The 23,607-nt window shown below is 40.8% G+C and overlaps 1 protein-coding gene across 11 annotated transcripts in view; it reads left to right on the forward strand.

Moving 5' to 3' along the window:
* The window catches only part of LOC119647262 (protein turtle), a 792,821-nt gene that overhangs the window by 756,524 nt on the left and 12,690 nt on the right, over positions 1-23,607 (forward strand). For 5 of the 11 annotated variants that reach the window (XM_038048144.1, XM_038048145.1, XM_038048146.1 and 2 more), the window contains exons 9-10: positions 7,192-7,605; positions 14,429-14,519. In XM_038048144.1, the coding sequence (XP_037904072.1) occupies positions 7,192-7,605; positions 14,429-14,519 (505 nt within the window). Of the gene's footprint in view, positions 1-7,191; positions 7,606-14,411; positions 14,520-14,780; positions 14,855-23,607 lie in introns of those variants that run through there. The other 6 variants (XR_005248829.1, XR_005248828.1, XR_005248830.1 and 3 more) reach the window with 5 other exon arrangements.

Below are 23,607 nucleotides of genomic sequence, written 5' to 3' on the forward strand. Positions count from 1 at the left end.
TATCTAAAAAAGTGCTGCCCATTCCTCGCATATGTCACATTTTGAATACATCTGGAGTGACTTTCGCTATACCATGGCAACCCGCTGCAAACGACGAACATTACCAGTGCTGATTTGAATCAGCCTAGCAGTATCCTAGCTTAATGAGTCGCGCTGACGTTCTTCATGTTGAATTTGTTTGGTCCTTCACTGCTTTGATAAGCTTGAGTCGTAAATGCTTACTGATGATGGCAAAGATTGTGTCCCTCGACAAAAATCTTTGATGCATCGAAGGGCGATATAATATTCTACCCAACACCGTCGTTGGAATTTTGTTGTCAGATCTGCTGTCTAAGCCAACTTTTTGAAGTGGTCACCATAAATTCCAGCGAAGCAGTTACTGAAAGCGGAGCCATGCTTATGATCATCGTGACGGCTAGACGTCGGGCCGCCTCACGATAAGCGCTTTCGACTCCGTGCGGTCAGATGTTGGGACAGTTCCCTCAGTGAATAATCTGCGATGCTACAAAGTTTTCCACTTTACTCACCTAGCCCCTAAGGGGCGGCGATAGTCTACAATCATTCAGACTGAAATTGTCCATTCCTCCTCCTTCACAGCGAAGTTTTCTATATTTTCCATTATTAAACATTTGTTTTTCACATGATTTCGTTGTACTTTTTGAAAGTTTCCTGATCTCTTCAGCACACCAAATTTAAGACTGAAGCGCTAAGTAATTCGACATAAATAGTTCAATCAATTTGTCTATATTGAACTCTTGACCTCTTAGAATTTCCTTCCACCATCCCAATAGTCACGCGGTGATAAGTCTGGGCTGGGTGTTCTACTTGATCCCAGTAAATTTCCTTCAATATGCCATACGCCTTGTAATTTTACAAGTTGCCGTGAAAACGAAGCCTGAAATTATATTGATAAGGATCATCGTCATTGCAATGTTTGATATTGTGTGCAGAGATTAACCTCTACAGTGGGTTTAAAGGGAAAGAGGATCCCCACACATGCAAAAGAAGGGTTTAACTTTTTTTCACCGAATATAGTCATATGGGATATTAAATGAAAGGTCTCAATTAGTACTTTTCAGAACTGACCGTAATTCTGATGGTTGAGTGAATGGGGACAGGAAGCGGATCATTTCTTTCGCGGACCCATTCTGAGAAAATACCCAATTCAAAACATACGATTTCTGGGCTCCATACCAATAAACCAAGGTTTTAGTGGGAACGTCCCTTGAGTTCATATTAGTTAATTTATAGTTGTTATAACATATAATAATTATAATGAAGTGGCAAAGAAAAATCAAGAAATTCAAGCGTTACAAGTTAACACCGTCCATGAAATTATTTTCAATCGTTTGCTTCCGACTGTGTTCGTCAAGAAGTGGATTCCGTACGGTTTGCGTGTGCAACTGTTCACTCTTCTAAATGAACTATTGAAGCAATTTAAAAGCACGTAATTGCTGAAAAGATCTCTCACTGTTTATACAAAATGGATCACGAATGACATCTTGCGAAGACGCTCGCGGTGAATGCTTTCAACCTCCAATACAATAAGAAGCTATACAAATGGAACAATAATTTTGTCCATACCATGTCAATAGACCATAGATCATAATGGAAAATATTTCCCCTAATTTTATTTATTACAATTAATAAAAAAATATCCTCCTCAGTTTCCGACGTTAAATGATCGCCTGTTGAATTCTACCTATTAATATTTCGCTCGCAGAATTCGAAGCCTTCATCAAAATTCGATGGTTCTTGAATGATGATCTATTCTTGCCGTAATGCTCCGGATCCGCAATCACTTTTTCCTTTATATCGAAATCTTTGGTTTCCAAAAACTCCTTTGCTATATTGCGATGTTGACCCGACGGAGGACTCCAAACTAATTTAAGAGAAATGCACCATTCACTATCTTTTTTACTCAACGAAGTCATAAAATTCGCCCTAAATATCCAACCTCTGAGAAAGACCTATTTGTTTTCAAGTAAAAATGTAAATTTCAGTTTACCTTACTAACCTAGATGATAGAAAATTCTCAGATATCTTTTTACACGCGTTTGGTAATAAATGAATTCTCGACGAATCAGAAAATTCATGTCATGCTCAGCGTCTATGTAGAACTAGATCTTCAAATAGTTTTTATCTTCTGAGGCGATTCGGACATACCAACTCGAACTCACCGTCTTTAAACCAGCCAAACCAATAACGTCATGTTATTTTACCAATACTTCCTTCTCAATAAGTTGGTACAACCGTTGACTTTTCGAAATTGATTTGACAAATCAAGCTTTCTGCAAATGGTACTTTTTGGCTGAAAGATAGATATTTCTAGACTAAGAGGAAATTTTTAGCTGATAATTTCGAGGAGGGTTTCCCATCGGGGCATCCTATGGGAAATAGTGAGAATTTGATGTGCTCCCAATATTTTGTTCCTCATTCGGTCCGTGGAATCTATTAATCCATTTGTTACATGCTTCCTACCCAGCCACTATTCAAAAAGAAAAAAAATGAACATAACCCATTCCATTTCCATAGAGCTGGGATCTGTGAAGTGCAGCTAGCATCTGTCTTTTCAAAATCCCAGCTTATCGTTAATTCATTTGCTAATTCCGAGCACTTTGCTTAGTTTTAGTTTACTCTGCTTACGTTTACATTTTTTGCCGAAATCTATCAATTCAGTATGTGCTTTCCCAATCATTTTCAGTTTTGATGGAAACTAATTTCCTTGCTTTTAAAGCACTGCAAAAGCCCGCAAACTGCTCAATATTTTATGAATCTAAATTTCTTTTTGTTTGGTCTTTGGGAATTACCAGCGGAGGTAAATGGTTATTAGCAGAAATTCAGTAAAAGCCTTTTGTGTTTGTTTGCATGCATCTCTAACATCGGACCTGCTTGTCATTGTGGTGTTCACCATGTGAGAGATGTGAGTAGACTGGCCTTTCTATTTGACCCTCTATCAATTTTAGGGAGTAGATCACTTGCATAGGAAAGGAAAGTAACTAAACTAGTTTAGGCAGTTCCTAACTTTTTTACTCCAGGAAAGTATCTGACGGTGATTAGCTCCTCTGTCAGCATCTGAGCGCAAGGAGTTTACCATGCTGCCCGTGTGGTGACGTCAGCTGCGAATTTCTAATGATATTATGATTGAACTACAAATGGTTACTGCAGGCTTGCCTGGTAACCATCAGGAAATCTAACCCCTCTGCCAAATTTCGGTAAGGTGGTTCAACGGGAGCTTCACCGATTTTCCTCTCTCGGGAAGGCTTCCTGTTATTGGTCCGAGATTAAGTTCTCTCCAACGTCATTAGCCATCGCATAAGTAGGTTTGAGTCGATCGATAGATATTGTGATGATACGTACGGCAGCTGATCATCCGATATCATGGACGTTGGAGTATTTTCCTAGGACCATCATTACGGATGAAGATATGGTCATTATGGCTCAGTGTTTGAAGATAAAGAATCTTTTGCTGTCTTGACGGCTTGTATTGACTGCAGGTGACATTTGGAAATGCTATCTTAGCTAGTTGGCAAAGTTAGATGTGTATACTTGCTCGTCGTTGGACTGTGAGCGCAAATGCCTAGTGGCACGGTAGGTAATGCTTCTGTCTAGCGGCTATCGTGACTGCGTATTGCTGCTTTGAGCTAACGATGAAAACCCTCCACCATTCAGTTAGCTGCCGAGTAGTATGCTGCAGTATTGATGTGGGTTTCGCCGGTCATGCTACTGAGTTCTGAAAACAATCTCGATTCAAAAAGTCATCACTAATCTGAGGAGGTCCGAAGTGGTATGTCGAATCTGGAGCCATCGTCATGATCGGGAGTTGGTGCTACTTCCGCTCCAACGTGAGAAATGGTCTACCATGATCTAGCAGCGGCTTTGCCCCTTACAAGATACAATAGAAAGGTCCCGACTGGTGTAGTTACATGTCACTTTTGATCGCTGACAATGGCTGCAACCATGCATCTGGTTTGGCATTTTTTCCGGGGTGGGATAGGTGGTGTACGCTGTTGAAAAATGGGTGAGTGATGTAAGTTCGCAGCAGCAGCAGCAGCAGTACATCATAGGCTTCAGCTAGCCCCGGAACTTGTAATTGCCACAGTCGAAACCCTGTGTGCCTCTATTGCTCGGTTATACGTCCCGTATTGGGTCTTTGAAAAGAAAGTTCTCATCCCGAAGTCAATCATCATCATCATCAGATATCCGATGTGCAAGCAGTGTTGTCTGTTCCAATGCCTTTTTAGAAGCTTCAGTAGCTGCGGTAAATGCGCTCATCTACTTGATTCCTGAATTTCAATTAATTTCAGTGTGAAGAATTTCGTTGAGTGACGTTTGCACTGCTACTGCTCTGATTATGTACCTTCTATTAAAATTTAACATACCCAAGGATCCTGCGAGCTCCTTCACGTTGGTTATTTGCAGGTATGGATCGTTTTGACTTTGATTGATAAGGAACTTATCCCCTTCTTTGAGACCAGATATCCTACGAATCTGTACTCTTTCTAATCAAAACGGCAATGTATAGTAAGGAAAAAAAACAAAAAGAAAAGACTTTTCTTGAAATGCCGAATAAGAAAACATTTGGTTCACCACTACTGTATATTCAACCTTTGCAACAGGGTTCTGACATTTTTGGCGTGCCTTCACGTGAGGATGAAGCGACTAATATGTCATCCACGTAAGCATAGCAGAAGTCCAAACCTCCCAAGACCTCTTCGATCAATCCCTGAAACGTTCGCGCTGCATAATGAACGACGAATGCCATAAACCAAAACTCGTAATGGCCGAATGGTAGTCTGGTATATCTTCTTCAGCTACAGGAAGCTAGTTAAATGCTCTTACTAGATCTATTGTTGCGAAGGCACTTTCATCATAAAACGCTTGGACAAAATCGTGGATGTTCCGAACTGGGTACTTATCCACACAAGTCCAGCTGTTAGGTAAGCGATAACCTTAGGCCCATATGCAAGGATGCCGCCCACGGACTATTTGATGTACGCCTTAAACCTAGCTGGTTCATAGTATTAAATTTATTTTTCCGCAATGTTAACCTTTTCGGGGTCCTAGGGTTGTGACTATATGTAGTTCGGTGACATGCTACTTTTGCGGTTCCATATCGATGAATTATTTCCGGATATTGCTGTAAATCTGGAAGAAGTCCGTGAAGTACTAAAAAATTAGCTCCAAGTTTGAGTTTAGAAACATTCATGAAAATGAATCCTGTGAAAGGCCGAGCTTAGCGATTCCGTATATGGCTATCGTTGTCGAATCAAGCCTTTTTATGGAGTCTTTGGAATTTAAAAGGCGCATATATCGGCATCTGCGTCTATGAGAAATCGTTTAGCACCTTTAATAGATCCCGATCGTGTTTGCCGAAGTCTAGCCACTCGGTTCCATACATTTGGTGGCTTCGGCATTAAATATCCAATGATATCTTCATATACTTTGGGGGAAACGTTCGGAACTGGGCTGCGAATGCACCAGCAGCGAAATCGCTGACGTTTACGTCCGGAAGGTTCCACTGAGTTTGAATTCTGTTTGACCGCGCATAACTCCATTCACATCTCTGCAAATTGGCTTGATAATTGTTGGATTAGCTGCATGAAACGAGTTTCCGCTGCTGAAGACAAGAATGTTTTTATGCCTGTTGTTGCTTCCGCGGTACATGTCGGAAGTGCAGCAGAGACCTTATCATCTAAATCCGCTCCAGTTTGTAGTGATTGACAATCCATTGCAGCTAGAATCGGCACTATGGACTCATGACCTGCCTCATTTTCTTCTTCTTGCCGGCACAATTTCTGTTACCGACTCCGTAATTATGTCGTCGACTTTGATGATATACCGCGGCGGTATCGTTGCGACTTTCAAAGATTACTATTGTGTGCCTGTTATGTTATTCCCTACAAAGCTTGCCCCTATTATTTTGAACCGAATTCCGGGGTCGTGGGGTTTTAAAGCCCGAAAGTCCTCGTCACAGTCGTACTCGTGTCTGCAGGCGTGTTGCCTGTTCTCGCCATTCTCTTGAATTCGGCAAACTCCTCTCCAAATGCTGTTTCGTGGGATTTGGAGTTCTAATTCCACAAATCTTCACTTATCTTATTATGTGGGATTGTTCTTGTAGAACTTCTCTCGTAATTTTCCTTTCCCTCTGTAACTGACGCCAGTATATGTTGTTCATAAAACTGGTCTCAAAAGATTGTCTGAGGCTCCCGGCAATATATTGAGTAAAATACGATTTTAGGTCTACGGCAAATTCTTCGATAGAAATTCTGCAAATTACCTATCCACTATCGAGAAGGACTATGAAGGAATAATATTTACGGACGCTAATTCGCCCAGATGCTGTCACCCTTCACCGCTACCTAGCTAATTAATTGTTAAATGGTGGAGCTGAAACTAAACCACTCTTTCGCCTATTATTTTCTCGTTTCTATAACTAATTAGAAAATGGCATATTGGTAAAACGACTTCACCTTTAGTAAGGAGAACCGTCTAGTAAGTAGATCACTTTAATAAGTTCAAGTAAGGATCAGTCACCCATCCTTGATATCACATTATTCCTTCAAAAGAACCTAATTGTTTATCTATCACAAAAATAACTTTACAAGTTTTTATTAAATGACACACTGACTCATATTGATTCAAATTACTCCAGACATTCCAAGGAAAATATTTTATATGTAAAGAAGGAGATTTCTTCCTTGAATACTTTTTGATATTTACGTTTTTCAGACAGACAATATTTACAATGGTTTGTATATTTCCTCTCTATGGAAAAAAGATTGCTCGTTGTTAGCACAAATTTTATCAGTCAAATCCGCGGTATCTGTTGCAAAACTCGCAAACTACCGACGTTAGCTTAGATACTCCACTAACTATAACTCAAAGAAAATTCCAATTAGATTGAAATAACGGCATTCACTGATTAACCATATATTAATTGTATGCAATAAGATGTACGGTCAAATGTAACACAACATCGCACAGTCAAACAAAACTATCTTTCATCTAAGCCTTCATCATCATTCCGTGTGTCTGGGGTATAAAATTTTAGAATGTTGCACTCCTAGTTTTCCAATTCCATTCAATTTCACATTTAAACTATTCGAACGCACACCATCCATTTATACAAACATTCATACCCACATCCATGGGAATATGTATCTAAAATCTTGTATCTTATTTTTCTAGGTCCGAAGCCCGGTCAGCCACGTAACGTGACGGTGACCGAGGTACCAAACGGGTTCCTTATTACCTGGCAGTCGCCGCTCGAGCGCGCTCACCTCGTCAAATTCTACACCATTAAGTACCGCACAGACGCGCAATGGAAGACACTGAATCGCGGTCAAATACGACCTGAGGAGACCAACTACCTGGTTAAGAATTTGGTTGGCGGACGTACTTACTATTTCCGCGTTTTGGCCAACTCCCAGAAGAGCTATGAATCCAGCGATGAAGTTAAATTCCCGGTACCGGCTCGCGTCAAACATAAAGCCATAACAGCCGGGGTCGTGGGCGGCATATTATTTTTTATCGTTGCAATTATTCTATCTATTTGTGCCGTTAAAATTTGCAATAAACGAAAACGACGAAAACAGGAAAAAGGTGAGATAATGATGCTCCAATGATTTTATCTAAATGGTGATGGTTGAAATCTGGGATGCTGATGTAGACTTATGGGGGAGCAAGAGACGCTAATAATTAGATATAATTTTCAGACGCTACTATCTGGACGGGAACAACGTAAATTGAGTAATAGTCCCTAATTTTCTTTTCTTTCCGCTTCTTCTCGTATCTTTATTTGCTGGTGGTTGATTAAGAAATTATCGCTTAGTACTAAACTTCAGCTGCCTAAATAATCTGTTTGAAATCTCAACAAATTGAATCCAATCATTCATCTCTTTACCTCATTTTCACTCGAAATTGCAGGATTACTTAGCACAGCACATTTACCAATTATTCTTCATATATCATATTTTATAAGCTTGGAAGTTTATTTTATAAATTCTTGTTTCCCATCGTAGCACCTTTTGAGAGTCAGCTGAACATTTTCAAATTAATTTTTAGATTTAACAAGAAAGATATTTTAGGGATTATTTTAAGTGCAGGCTAACGTACTTTTCTTTTAGATGACCAAATATATCACGTAGAGAATTCATGACTTGCTTTTCGGAGCTCAAGTATCAACTACTCATCCTAAATTTAAAGAAAACTCCTCAAAACTTTCGACTTTCTCAATACAATTCCTAATCATCAGAAAGCATCAGCTAGGCCGCATCTATTTTGCGCCTAAGCCTTGAAATCTTCGTTTTCTGGATAATACCGCATCACAAAAGAACTTACAGGGAGTCATAAATCTTTCGATGATTCCGTCGGGGGACATCACGGTTCCCACGTGTATAACACCGGACAAAGTTCCTCCTCTGCATAAGCACCGCTCCTCCAAAAAAGACGTGCATTAAAAAGCCGGAACAGTACCCATCTTGAATTCGATACTTTAAGGGGTATTTACCCTTCCAATTTCACCAACAGACAATGTAATAATGTTCTCTCTGAGCTTGTATATTGCTCACGAATGAGTAGGGTGCTTATGTCTCAATCACGGAGCCTTTTAGACGGTGGTTTTACGGAAGCATGTACCGTCAACCTACATACGATTTGGAGCAATATATCGCGTACCTGGATGAAATGTTTCCTCCTCTCCAGTGTTGCGAGATCGATGAGAGTATGGCGAGGCTGATTCCAATCAATTCGTTGAGGAGTGTCATCCCCATGCACTCGAGGAGGGCGATCAGGCCCTAGCCTGCACTGGGACTAATCTAAAGTGATTTTGCCACGGAGATGTACTTTCTGCCCGGTTGTAGTTGCGTCCATATCGCGGGCAAAGCTTCGTACGAGGTCATGCGTGGAGTTGCGCTATATAACTCGAACGCGTATCCCTTAATCGCCGCAGAGGTGTTAGCTAGACCTTGCAACCACTGGTATTCAGGTTGAATCTGCACGCAGTATAAACCGAAAACGCCGGGCTCTAGGATTGTGGTCTCCAAATCAATCCGCGATTATGTCTATACGGCAGGTACTCACGTTAAACCCCCAGGACCTTCATGTGCTTCTATATGCAATAGATGTGAAGGGACCACCACTGTTACTCAAAAGTTCCAAGACTTCATCAACCCTTCTCTGCGTCATCACATCGGGGTACTCTTGCATGATATAATTTGAAACAAAACACTCCGGCGGGTCAGATTCCCGTAGGTATATTGATTAGAAAGTAAATCCTGGCTGTAGTGTGAAATGTAATCCGCTATCCAAAGATATCTAACGAATAGATCGCCACAGAAAAGCATGGTGCAGAAGAGTGGAGGAGGAACCTACTTTTTGGTGAAGTCCTGAAAAAAACCGAACCATATCGGAGCAAAGCATCAACGATGACGCGTAGTCTTAGTTGATGCGTTATTCCCCCTTTATGGGTTAATGGTAACTCCATTGTCATTGTCCTAGTATGTAATTCAGTATGGGTTCATTGGTGCCTAGGTGGATCAAATGGTTTTACTGGCTAAGGTTGGTAGGCGAAACTGCATGAAATAAGTTTCTACGGATATTAAGCATGATTTGATATATTTAAAGCGTGTAAGCAGTTAATAAATAGCCATCATATTGCAGTTCCACTTTGTTGTACATTGTATATTGCTCCCTCTAGCTCAGACTTTTGTTAAAGGCGGAAAGACCTGCAGTGTTAGTTGTAAGCTCCTTCAACTTACAAGACCATCGCCAACCGCAGCGTGCTTTGCCCTTTTTTGGAATAACGTTTGTTATTGTTATATAGAGTAGCGTATTTGTTCACATTATGAATCATGAAAATCTCCTGAGATGATAGCAATATACACATAAACTCCAACTAGTAGAACTTTTTAATCAGGATTTTCGAAAATGCTAACAAATTTCCTCCGAATACACTTCTAAAATAAACCGTTTTCGTGGTATCACCAATACCACCTAGAAATCGTAAAGGCGTTGCCAGCAATAATTCAAAAAACCTAAAACTTTTGACTTAGCGAAGCATTAAAGAAATACTCCAAAAAATATGTTATATAGTCAGTGAACTTCAAATATCGTTTAGCTATGTTAGAGAGTAAAAGTAAAATGTCTATTTTGCAGCCATTTGTAACGCGGGAAAGCCGTATGTCGCCGATAAACTGTAATTCTAAAGCGCTAAAAAGCAGGAGGGTCTATATCGTTATGGGAAGGAAATCAATCCAAGCAAGGCTTCCGGGGCTATTGAACTCGTTAGTTCTCCTAGACTTCCTTTTTCTGTCTATGAGGTCACTTCCTCACTCAATGGAATTTGTGATAAATCTCTGTGCGTGCCCGGATTCTATGAGATTGCTGCAGTGCCCGGCATGCAACTATCTTCCATTCGGTTGGTAGTTTACAATCAGCATCGAACAAATGGTTCCGACTGGGGCGAAACATGTTTATGCTAGGTGTTAGGGAGAACTCTGCTGTTGACAGCTTGATGGGGTTCGAGGTAGTGTTATTACTCAACCCGGGAGCATCATGCCAACTAGATAATTTCGAGTGAAACTGCTTGTTGAATACTCCGCAGTCCATTGTCGACCTCGTCTTTTGTTGTTTATTAGCATTTAATGCAAGTAGCATTTTGATATTATACTTAATTAGAACACACTTCAAAGGTTCGTAACGCTGCCTGGAGAAGGATATCCTTCTGCAACTTTGCAGTATTCGCTGTAGGGGCGTGGAGGTTAGTAGCGGTTATGTTTCTAAGTTTACGATGCAAGTGCAGAGTACATAACCGCTCGTTTGTGTTTTCAAAGCCGATAACAGCGGGTTTCATTTTTTTACTGTGTCGGAAACCGACTTCGAGTACATGATTTACTAGATGGCCGCTATGAAATATGGTGCAGTTGCTCTTCTCCAGCTTGTCTATGGCATATGCGGCAGTATAACAACTCCGAAGCTCGTTGTGTGGCTTCGTAACTGGTAGTTTCTCGTGTAGGCTTCCAGCCCTACCCAAACCCCATCCTGGAGGACCAATCGATATAACTTGCCCGCTCTTGGTACAAGATTTTTATTAAAAAAGAACTCCCAGCGATTATAAATAAAGTTTGGTCGAGGAGCTGTTAATGTTTGCTCAGAAGGCGCTTCTCAGAATGTAAATGATACTGCCCTTTAACAGTCGACAACAAAACAATGTCAGCAGCGAATCTGCTGCGGTCACACTGTCCAAATCTGTTCCAACATGCCACGAAGAGAACCAAACTATGGATATGTGGCTGCGGATCGATAAAAGTAAGGAGCTGAGAGCTTCATTGATGGCTGCGAGCGGAGGTGAACGTGACACACCAACACTCGGATGTTGTGAAAAAGTACGACAAGTGCGGTGCAGGATACCCCTTGACAGAAGAAATTCCACGATTGCGCTGACGAGTGAAACAGAAGCTGACATAAATAGCAATGATTTGGTTGCGTATGACATACCACGAAAGAGCTTACATGCATCCTTTCGATAGTCCTGTGAGGGACATTAAGGGTATGCTTGCCATCCATAATGATGAACAGCTTAATAGGCAGAAGCAACACTTCATGGTGAATCGTATAACATCCAATGAAACTCCACCTGTTGGAAATGGAATGGCAAAAAAGCGTAACATATGCAGAAGGACTACTTCTCCAAACAAAACCGCCACCAATGTATTCAAGCAGGGTAGAGCTGCCGAGCTTGACGGTTTCCTTGAGGAAACAATTGATGTAGCTTCTATAGTCTTAGCATTCGTAAATGCTGGGTATCTGAAATCCTTCTCAATGAGTAGAAAGAAGGACGTCCGTTTTGAGTGTGACAGTTGGAGAAGTATCTGCGTGCCGTCGACAAAATAACTGCTAAAATAATCCTGGAAAGTCTGACTGACAAAGAGGAGACTGGTTTCTGCGCTGAATCTCCCTGTATCGACTACATTAACACCTTTCGGATCATTGTGGAACAGCGGCGGAGTTTAGGTTACCCCCTACCTTTGAACGATTCGTATATTTACGAAGCGTTGTTTTTGCCAACTGCGGTACCGAACTTTATGTCGCTTGACACATTAACAGCACAAATTCTGCTTTTCCTGCCCAAAATTTGGAAATGCAACTATCTCAAAACTTAGGTCAAATATAAATAGGAAGACGATTTCCTTTCCGCTGGGGATTATTTATTCTGATTCGTACATATAAACCAGTATTTCGGGAAGGACTTATTCCCTTCTCTCATGCTATACGTCTGCCGTTTGTTTGTTGACGGTGTTCCGCCACAGCGTTTTCTCTGAGCTACCATTTAGGAGTAGTACATGGAGATTGGCCACTGAAGCCACTCAGAAGCATCGTCTCCTTTACATTGCAGTTCTGGATCTAGAGAAAGCGTTTAACCGTGTGCCATACTGCCCTAAAACAACACTTAGTGCCAGAAGAACTCGTGCGCTGGGTTCAATTGCTCTACCATGATCCGAAAAGTAAAGTTTGAAGTGTGCCGGGTGTATCAAAACCGCTTCGTATCTCTGTTAGTGTTCATCAAGGAAGCGCCCCCTCATCACTACTCTTTATTCTTGTTATGGACACCGTCACACAGGACATCCAACGTCCAGCGCCCTATAAACTGTTTTATGCAGATGATGTTTTCCTTGCATCTAATAGCAAAAATGATCTCGAACAACTTGTCCAGAAATTGAATGATCGCCTCATTGAAGACGGTCTCAGTTTGAATCTGAATAAAACTGACCTTTTTACGACTGATCCCCACGAAACGAACACAATCACTGTCATTGGCAGTGGCATGCCCAGAACTAAGCGATTTAAATACCTCGGGTCAACGCTATCAGCCAATGGAGAACTACGCTATGAAATTGTTTCACGCATTAACGCAACCTGGATGAAGTGATGTTCCACAACTAGTGTTCTTTGTGATCGACGTATCAACGAACGTCGAAAATCTAAAATTTACCGCAATGTCGTCCGTCCTGTCGCCCTGAGTGTTGGGCGATTTTAAAAGATAATGAACGATAATGGAAAAAGAAGACAAAACAGACTCTGCCTGAGATGGAGCGATACAACTTTTAGGGATATGGAATTCATGGACCTCGACGACCTCGGGATGGCTGGGGTTCTTTATTAAGGCAGGTTTAGACCGGATACCGGTTGTTGCACCGTTGATGATAGTGAATGGTAAGCGACCAAAAGGCCGGCCGAAGTAACGGTGGCTTGATACGCTGGATGGGGATTTGAAAGCCTCGCGATTGCATCCAGATCAAGCGTTTGATATAGCCAAATGGCGACGCCGATCACGACGAGCCGACCCCGCTTGTGAACGGGACAAAGGCTGAAGAAAAAGAAGAAGATATTGTGTGTTATATCGTGTAATAGAGCCCACTATCCTAGGATGGCCGATGAATGGGTTACACTAGAACTACGTGGCGGAGAACATTAAACGAGAAATGCCTCCTTGGTAAATCGTGGGGGCAGCTGACGCACATCGCCGTGAATGAAAAGGATATGGCGAATTCCATCCTGAAATCCATAGTAGATGCAGGAAAAGAAGGAACATCCGATATCAAACCAGGAAATTATATCTTCTGGTTGAACTTGCATATAACACCACTATTTTAATTAAATTTTACTTTTTGCTTAGCCTACTTTTCAATCATAAGCTGCACACAAACCCATCACATCTGCATAAATCAGTCCTTCTATTTATACCTAGTTAACTCACAATTTGAAGACATATATACGCACAACATTTCCTAGTTTTTTGGCATTTTACCATTAATTTATCTTTACCTGAAAAATATTGATAAATCCTTCTAAGTAAGGACCTGATCGAGCAAACAGTAGCCACCCAAAAGTGCAACAGCATCCCAGACCATCACCCTGAATGTTGTGTTTTGAAAAGCCGTACCCTTTATATATATTTTGTGCTCCTCATTAAGACAAGGACGTACTTGCTATCGATGAGACCAAAAAATAGTAGAAAACAATCGCTTTTGACAAAAGTATTAACAAATCTGTGCTGAAGCGTTCGCATTAACCCAAATTGGACCTCAGATATAATTGGCATTAACGAATGAAATCTTTCCTATTTTTCCAAACTAAATCTCTGAAACTAATTAAATGCTTTTGTTATTAGTAGATGACCAGTAAAAATCCCAATTGGCATAGCTTCTAAATAGAAAAAAGATAAATATTTACATGTAAATAGTTAATAAAATTAGACCAAGGTTGATTAGATCTAAAGCGCTTTTAGAAGCATCCTAAAATCAAAATTTATTAACTAAACAAAGGAGTGGTAATTGCATCCTTTATTTTATGATTTGTACAAAAATATATATTAAGGATGGCTGATGCTACGCCCAAATTAATTTTAGAAATAATTCGTTTGCAGAGTACAACATGGTAGCTTGTAGGATAACGGACGCCCGAAACACAGCTAGTCGAACGGGCTCCGCTTCCAGTAGTCAAGTGCCTTTGAAAAAGTAAGTATTTTCACCAATTCTATAAAAATTAAAAAAAAAAAACGTTTAAAGCACATCAATAGGCTATTGAGTGGATTAATTGTATTTTATAGGTAACCTACTTATAGTAACTTGAATATAAATGTAACAAGCTTTTATGTACAATACAAACCGTGATGTAACCAATGTCTAACCGAAACTTTGTACCACTCTCTTCTCTTTGTTTCCGTTCATGTTAATTATAAATCACCAAAAACGCATCATCTTAAAAATTAATTGAAGCAGGAGTGATTCCGATCATTGCCGGGATTACGAGACCGTTTTTATAATACCAGGGCCTAGTCAAAATCATAACCGTAAGGATGTCTTCTATTTTTGCAAATTTTGTTAGTCTTTTAAAAAAATTTGATTTTGAAAATTGGTTTTCATTGTCTGGATTTTGAGTTCCAAGCTCCACAGGATACCAAAATGACTTTTATTTGCAATAAAATCATTTTGATGAAGCATGCCATTTTATAGTTACAATTAATTATCAAGTTTTGATTAGTTTTCAATATGTATCGTAAGTTTTAAAAGAGTGCATTTTTTTTTATCCCTGTTTTCCCGAATTTAATTCAATCTAGCCAAATCAGTAACTTCTCCGTATACAATACGCCCTGACAATAAGCGTTACTAAGACCTTGCTCCACGTCATGGTTTGAAGAGGGAGCAAGTTTGCACATATATGAATATCATCTGTCATTTTATATAGAAAAATGTTGCTTCTCTTCTCCCATGTTCTATCACAAAATTAGAGGTTTTATGAGTAGTAATAGCATCAGGCCTTAACTAGTTTAAAATTTTCTTTTTCTTCAGCCTTTGTCCCGTTCACAAGCGGGGTTGGCTCGTCGTGATCGGCTTCGCCATTTGGCTCTATCGAATGCCTGATCTGGGTGCAATCTCGAGGCTTTCAAATCCCCATCTAGCGTATCAAGCCACCGTTGTTTAGGTCTGCCTTTTGGTCGTTTACCATCGACTTCGATGTTCAGACCAATCTTGGCAAGTGAATTCTCGTTGGCACGAATTGCGTGACCATACCATCGAAGACGCCTCTCTCGCAACTTTTCCACGATCGGTGCAACCCCATAACGATCGCGGATATCCTCATTTCGGATGTGATCTAAATGTGTGACGCCACTAGTCCAACGTAACATCTTCGTCTCCATTGCCGCAAGACGCCGTTCATTGTCTTTTATAGTCGGTCAACACTCAGAACCATAGGGAGCGACTGGACGGACGACATTGCAGTAAGTTTTAGATTAGATCACACAGATCACAAAGAACACCAGTTGTGGAACGCCATTTCATCCAGGTTGCGTTAATGCGTGAAGCAATTTCATAACGCAGTTCTCCATGGGCTGATAGCGTTGACCCGAGGTATTTAAATCGCTTCCCACTGTAAATATGAAAAATGGTAAGGTTGAAAATAATGTGAAGACATTTTGGTTCACATGGATTCTAAATTCAGAAGGCCGGATGTAATAAGCATGTTATCAATGGTTTTGCAAACCTTTCAATATATTCTGCGCAAGAAAACTTCTAACAGAAATTTCGTCTCCTGGAGCATTGCCGGAATTTTTGTGGTGAAAGAAAAGCATTGCACATATTTGACCTTCTTGGATCACTTACGCGTGTATGTGATGCAGTGCATAGGTGTGCGACTAAGCGGCTTCGAGCACAGCTGTTTATGGTAACCGCATGGAATGGGGAAACACGCATAAGAAAATCATCTAAGCACCATCGACATACCGGCACACGATTACATGAGCCACAAGGGCCACGGACCAATTATCTACCTCGTACCTACCCCACGAATAAGTAATGGACGTGCATGCCTCCTAGAAACTTGATTTGAAAGTAAGTGCATTGAGGCTTTACAGTGATAGCGACTAGATTCTCTACACGTTGGCAAGCCTGCCATGAAGTCTGACCCCTTCACTCGGAAATGAAACCAATTTCAGGCCAGTCTGTAGATAACTCTTCACCCAGGGCCATCTCTTGTGAAAAATATCGTTCCAATTTCCCATCAAGTGCAAAATCCGCAGCATCATCTTCATCATCGCTACTTCGTTCTGAAAGGATAACTCCAATTGAGATTTTTAATGAGGTTAAACGCTTTTCTGGGGTTCCCCGCTACACGTCCGAAACGTTTAAAATCAAAAGACAGTCTGGCGTCGCACCTTTAAACCTTCCGCCACAAAATTCAAAACCACAATTTCAGCAAAAAAATCATGGCATTTTGGGACAATAAAGGCATCATTTTGATTGAATATTTTTTTCAAGACCATCAACGCGCCAAGATAATGTGAAGCCCTAAAAAAAAAATAAATGGGCGATACAAAATAAATAGAGGGGCATGCTGGCAAAGGGAGCCCGCTTGCTGTAAGAAAATTTCAGTTCTTACATGGCCGGAGTTGGTGAAGGTGCTGGCGGCAAACTTTTTCCAGGAAGCATCAAACTATTTATCCATCACCGTCTACATCGTAATGAATGGCAATTATACTGAAAAACTTTTAAAAAAAATTAAAACATTAAAATAAATAAATTATTACAACTTATTACATACAAATTGGTTACACTTGTTGCTTAGACATGTCCATAATTGCAACATTCGTACTTGTTAGTTAGTACTGTACCAGAATAATTCCTCAAAGATTCTTGGAAAACTGGAGTATAGACTAAGCAGGTCTTATCCTTGTCGTATTTAAATTCCACTTCTAGTACACAGTCTCCCAATCTTGATTAAAGTTCATTTTGTTTCCTCTTTCCTAAAAGCGGATAGTTGGAGAGTATTGTTGTTCGTGTTTTACAGGATTTGAACACAATGGTCAGTAGAACTATTGCCCTCCTTATTGACAGCTTTTTTTGAAAGAATAAACGAAAAGGTTAATATTGATCAGTCTTTTTCTTCGGGTTAAGGAGTGAATTACAGAAACTGTTCTTATTCCCAGGGTGGGGATTTTCTAATACACTTTTCTGTTGTCGTCCCCTTTTCTTCATCTTCTGTGTCAAGTTCGTGATTTTTGCGATTTTCCTTTTAATCTCTTCTTTTTATTGTGTCCGGTTAGCTGAGTGGTTAGAACACAAGGCTGTGTCCCATATCGTTCGGCGAGTCGATAATCGAGTCAAAATCAGCGGTAAAGTACCTCGGGTTGACTCTTGACTCAAAGATGAGCTTTTCGGAGCAAATCCAAGCAGCAGCAAACAAGGCTGCGGCTGGAATTTCGGCGTTAAGTAGGCTAATGGCAAACATTGGGGGTCCTACGTCTAGTAGGCGACGTCTCCTGATGAGCTCAACGCAGTCTGCCCTGCTCTACGGTGCAGAGGTATGGGTGGCGCTCTTAACAAGGAGGTATATCGTAGACGCCTCGCGCAAGTACAGAGACGGGGAGCTTTACGGGTGGCATATGCGTACCGCACAGTCTCTGAACCGGCCGTGATGGTGATCGCGGGAGTTATCCCCGTTGCCCTTGTTGCTAGGGAGCGTCAGGCTATATTCAAGCGCAAGGGAGATGAGCCAAGGGAAGTGGTTGCTCGCGAAGAACGGCAACACACTCTAGACCAGTGGCAGCTCTCTTGGCAAAATGAAACTAGAGGCAGATGGACTGCGTGGCTCATCGGCAACTTAGGTGCGTGGCTGAATCGGAAGCATGGTGAGACTGACTATTTCCTTACCCAATTTTTAAGTGGGCGTGGGAATTTTCAGTCTTACCTGCACAAGATTGGAAAGGCGCGTTCTCCGCATTGTGTGTTTTGCAATGGAGTTATGGACGACGCCCACCACACTTTTTTTTCTTGTGGAAGGTGGGATGGGGTTCGTCAGCAGCTCTATTTAAACACAGGGGATCTCTCTCCAGACAACATTGTGGAAGAGATGCTGAGGACTGCAGACAGCTGGAACCGTGTTGCCCATTACGTTCGGGCCCTTCTCGTTGCTAAGAAGATCGCGCGTTGAAATCTCTCTGGTGGTAGTGGGATTTGTATCGTCGTTTGACGTCGGATACCTGTCGACTCAGCTGTGAATGAATACCTGAGTCAAATCAGGGTAATAATCTCGGGCCAGCGTAATTGTGGCCACATTGCCTCCTACAGTGTTACTGTAGTGTACCGTTACGGTCTTGAATGAAGTGCTCTAACACACTTTAGGGCCTTGATCGAATATGGATTGTTGCGGCAACGATTATTATCATTTTTGTTGCAGATATATTGCTTGCTATTGAGTTCGAGTTTATGTGAAGAGAATAATATGTTTGAGGTTCTACAGCCGATTTCGAGCCGTAATGCAATCATCTCCTTCCATCCATCGCGCCCTCCAATTTCAAAATCTGATCAATAATCTTTGTCTTCGCGAACAGACTCTACCCAGCGCTTTCGAGGCTTTCTCACAGGTTTTCGCCCCTCTGTCCTGCTTACCGGGAGTCGGAGTTTATAAAAATATCCTTTCCTGATGTAGAAGATCGTAGCATACTGTTTGTATGGTACGAATATGCGACGAGTCGGCAGGACTCATAGAACAGAGTTCCTTTTGTGCCCACAAATAACTTTGTACAGTTCGTTTCGGTCAGTCAATTTGGTGGACGTCGATGTTGAATTCGCATTCGCATTTCTAGTTTCTAGTTTCTAGTTTGATCGTAAATGGCTGATCAATTGTCGATCTTCCAGGCCTAAAACTTCCTTGGTATTCACCAGTCGTCTTATCGGCATACATTCTAATTCTTTTATCTAGTATTTTCGTGGAGATTTTATAGAACGTATAAAGTGGTGACTACTGTTGCGGAATTCAGATCGAAAGAACCAAATTATGGGGAGCTGTCATGGTCCATGGACAGCCTGATTTGATGATTTCAGCAGGGATGTTATCTATGTATTCTTGGCGCCCTTTTTGGCTATATTTCTTGTATATTCTGGTGATGGATTTGTTTACGAGGAGTTGAAGACTTCTTTGGAATAAGACTCCCATTACTCACATGTATCACTTTCGTTCCCGTTTTTGCTTTTGGATTGATATCCATGCCTCAGGCTCTTCAATACTTTGTAGGTTTATCTTGTGTCGTTTTTCACAATGTTGTCATCAATCTTTGATTCTTCCTCGAAATGCTTTCGTTTCTTTTGCCTTAACATTTGATTAGCTGCCAGAGATGTTCATAATTTTCTAGCTTGTGTCTGTATGCGCCGTACACTCCGTACTACGGGCACAGTATGTGACCACTTGAATACAACTCTGCCTGAACTCCACAGTTGGTGCCTGCGCAATGGACTCACGGTGAACGCTAGGAAAACTAGACTAGCTGTGTCCACTAGGAACGTCCGGCGGGGCAGCTACACGCTACCGACCATAGCCGGGGCGAAATTCCAACTAGCACAAACAGTGAAGTATTTAGGAGTGCATTTCGACTCCAAGTGAACGTGAAAGCACCATATTAAGGAACAGTATCAGAAATCCTGCAAATTTTTCTGGCGCTGTAGGACTGCGATAGGTAAGACCTGGGAACTTTAACTAAAACGGATACATTTGATGCATACATCTATAATAAAACCCATTTTGATGTATGCATGGATCGTCTGCTGACCAAGATTGAACTTTACTAACCGCAGGAAACAGAAAGTTGCTCGGATGCCTAAGTGTTACTGGAGCAATGCGTACTACGCCGACAGCGGCACTTGAAGCTATCCCAAATTAATCCGCCATTCGCTTGGAGGTAAAACGGAAAGCAACTAACGACGCATATAGACTCGATACCATTGGAGCATGGAAAGGCAGCCAATCATAAGGCCATGCGTTGGAAATTCCTTGGTAAACATCCGGTAGCTCTGATGCCGGCCGATCATACGGTTTCCAGATTCGTCTTTGAAAAGACATTCACTGTCGTAGTCAGCAAAAGAGAAGAATGGTCGATAAATATATATTAATAATCTTCACCGACGGGTCAGTCATGGAAGACGGATTGGGCGCAGGGTTGTTCTCGAGGAATCCGGAACTGGCCTGACCCCTCAGAAAAATGACGACCATGTTCCAGGTTGAGATATATGCCATTGACAACAGAAGAATGTCTGCGACAAAAATGAAGAGGTCGCACCATTCAAATCTATTCCGATAGTCGGGCAACATTATCAACACTAAACAGCAATCAAACACAATCACTTTTCCGATGTCGGGATTCATATCCATTTTTCCCGATTTTGTTTTAATAGCGCGTTTTATGCGATACCAGGTATCATTTGTATATTTCCTCGTGAAATTCTGTCTATCTTGTCTGGTAGACTTCCGCTTTTAAATCATTTTTTAGTTTTCTCACCTCAAATTGTCGAATTGGGTTAGTTTTTATCCCAAAGATCTTTGAAATTCAGTACCTGTAGACGCTTTTTACCATGTAGTGGTCGGAGACGCAGGTTGTTCCACGATATGATCTTACGTCGAGGATGTTAGATGACTTTTTCTTTTAGTAATGAGAACCTAGTTCATCTGGTTGAAGGTAGCCCCATCTCAGAATGCCTACATCCTTTTGTGAATACGCTTGTATGGGGAGCATGTCGATTTTATAATTAAATTTCGGCAACTTGCAAAGTCAATGAGGCGTTGGCTGCTGCCATTTGATATATCATGGAAACTTTGCCTCCAGTCGTTCCTCGATATGCCTCCTCGTTCCCAACCTTGGCGTTGTAATCACCGAGTAATATCTTGACGCCATTCGGAAACAATGAGTCGTATGGCTATGATAAAATTGATATTGCCTTCGTCATCTTTTTCTTCATTTGGAACGTGTACGTTGATAAGCCATATATTAAAAAAATTTGCTTTGATGCGAGGTGTAAACAATCTTTCGGGCGTAGGTTTGATGTTAATAATATTTGCTTTAAAGTCACAATGAAACCGACTCAAATCGTGTTTCCCGCTTATCTCGCAACCAATCCATTCCTTCCTGGACTGCTAAAACTCTTAACTTGTACTGGTCCGTTGGAACAGCATCAGATTTGTTTAGTGATCTAACATTCAAGGATCCAAGAACGTAATCATTCATTCGTTTGCGCGGTTGTTTCCCTGATATCAATCCTGTCCCAGGGTGTTCATTCTGTTTCTGGACATGATCTTTGCTTTTTCGCTGGATGAAAGGTTGTAAATCCATCACTCCAACACCCAACCCGGAAGACCAATTCAATTGCATTAGACCCCTTTGAAGAAGGGTTGTAATCAGGTAGCAAAGAATATGGTGGAATTATCCCAACTAGGCTGACCTTTCAACTCTACTTTCTTTTTCACTTTTGAACAAAGTCGTCCGTTAAACCATTGGACTTCTTATCGACAGCTCTTTGTGACAGTATAAAAGAACGAATTAATACTGTTCGGATGAATTCCCATGTGGTGCCATTTTCCTAGTTTCTTCCAGTTTATCGTTTCAGCTCTGCCGTTCCGCTCTGGTATTTGTCAAACGGAGTGAATTTGAATTGAATCTCTTTGGCTAGAGAAAATTTATTGATTGCCTTTAAAAGATGTAATAGCCCACTGGATATCGAAAAAGCCAAAATTTCACGTTAAAGTGTGTAGTTAGATTTGGAATCTAAAAATATTCCAGGCTTTGAAACTTCGATCCCATAGCATAATTTACCGTGAAGTGGACGAATTGTTATGAGAGAGGCTAACATCATTATACAATGCTGGTTTGGAAACTTGTTTTCCCTTCATATGCATTTTGCTTAAATCCTTACGCTTCTTCTTGAAGTCTACCATCATCGCTCCGTGCAATTCTAAAGCTTCTTGATGTAATCGAAAACCATGTAATGGGAAATATACTTTCCTTCAATACAAATTCTGCATGAATCCCCCAGTATGTTTTTGAAGTTTATCTTCACTTTTCTAGTCAATTCCGGAGTCTCTTAATGTTTTTGGAGATCCCGTTCTTCTTATAATAATAACCCTTATAAAATTCAGGTCATACAGTTGCAGTTTTTTCGGGTCGGATTGGCCCATACGAGTTTTGATTCTGTATTTTTGTACTCGTAACTTTTATAAGCGCCCCCCCCCCCCCCTTTTCTTGCCCTTGTTGCTGAGGCAGCATCGGAATGGTAATTTGTTTGCACCTTCGTAGAGCCTTTTCGACAAGGGGAAATCCATTTCCTTATTTTTGCATATTTTTGATAACTTTCATCTTTGAAATACAACATTTACAATAATATTCCAGTTACTTTTCCTCTACCGCGTCATTTGGTGGTGGTGGTTTACCGTGCGTCAGCTCTCAGGAATCATCTTTTGCTTGAAAAAGTCAACTCAGGAATGGTTAGTTGATATAAATTAACATCCCCTTGACGTTACGTGGAATAAAACCAGAATTAATTATTACATAGATATCTCGTAAATTTTTCGGATGAGGTTGTCTATTCCATCTGAACTATGTAGAGAAATGTAAAGTTTCAGCTAAACGCTTGTGTCTTTGCATATTGGCATATAGTTGATTACTTCCTGTGTTAATTCGCAATTATTGTCCAGAAAGGGCATTCGTCACTATTTTGCATTTCATATTTGCGATCATATCAAACTTTATCATTTCTAGAAGAAAAGAATCAAGTATTGAAGTAAAATTCTATCATTTTGATGTAACAAGTACAGATCATTAGCAAGTACGTTCACTATAATAGGAAACATCGGACAGTGGGAGGACAATGTGATTCTTTTGAGTCTCAATTGTTGAATTCTCAAATGTTCAAGATTTTACTTTGGAGACTGATAGCAGATAATTGCTACGATTGAAGGAAGGCCTTACTATAATCATCTAGAAGCTACTCCCTTGTAAAAGTAACGATGTTTTATATCACTTTCTTCTCTCTTTGTGATATTTAAAATGGGAAATCTGTGCTTACAAAACCAAAGTCCCTTCTTTAAGATGAGATTCGCGAGACTGAATGCTGCTGAGAGAATTTCTCACTGTTCACTGCATGAAAGCTGTTGTAATTACCATGCTGCGTTAGCTCTGCTTTATATTTTTGAATCATCTCTAAAGCGATTCAGACAAAAATTGCTGCCACCAAGAAATTTCACCTAACTTTCTTTCTGACTGAATCTAATGTTTTGCCAAGC

The sequence above is a fragment of the Hermetia illucens genome, chromosome 1 (assembly GCF_905115235.1).
Source record: "Hermetia illucens chromosome 1, iHerIll2.2.curated.20191125, whole genome shotgun sequence".
Lineage (NCBI taxonomy): Eukaryota > Metazoa > Arthropoda > Insecta > Diptera > Stratiomyidae > Hermetia > Hermetia illucens.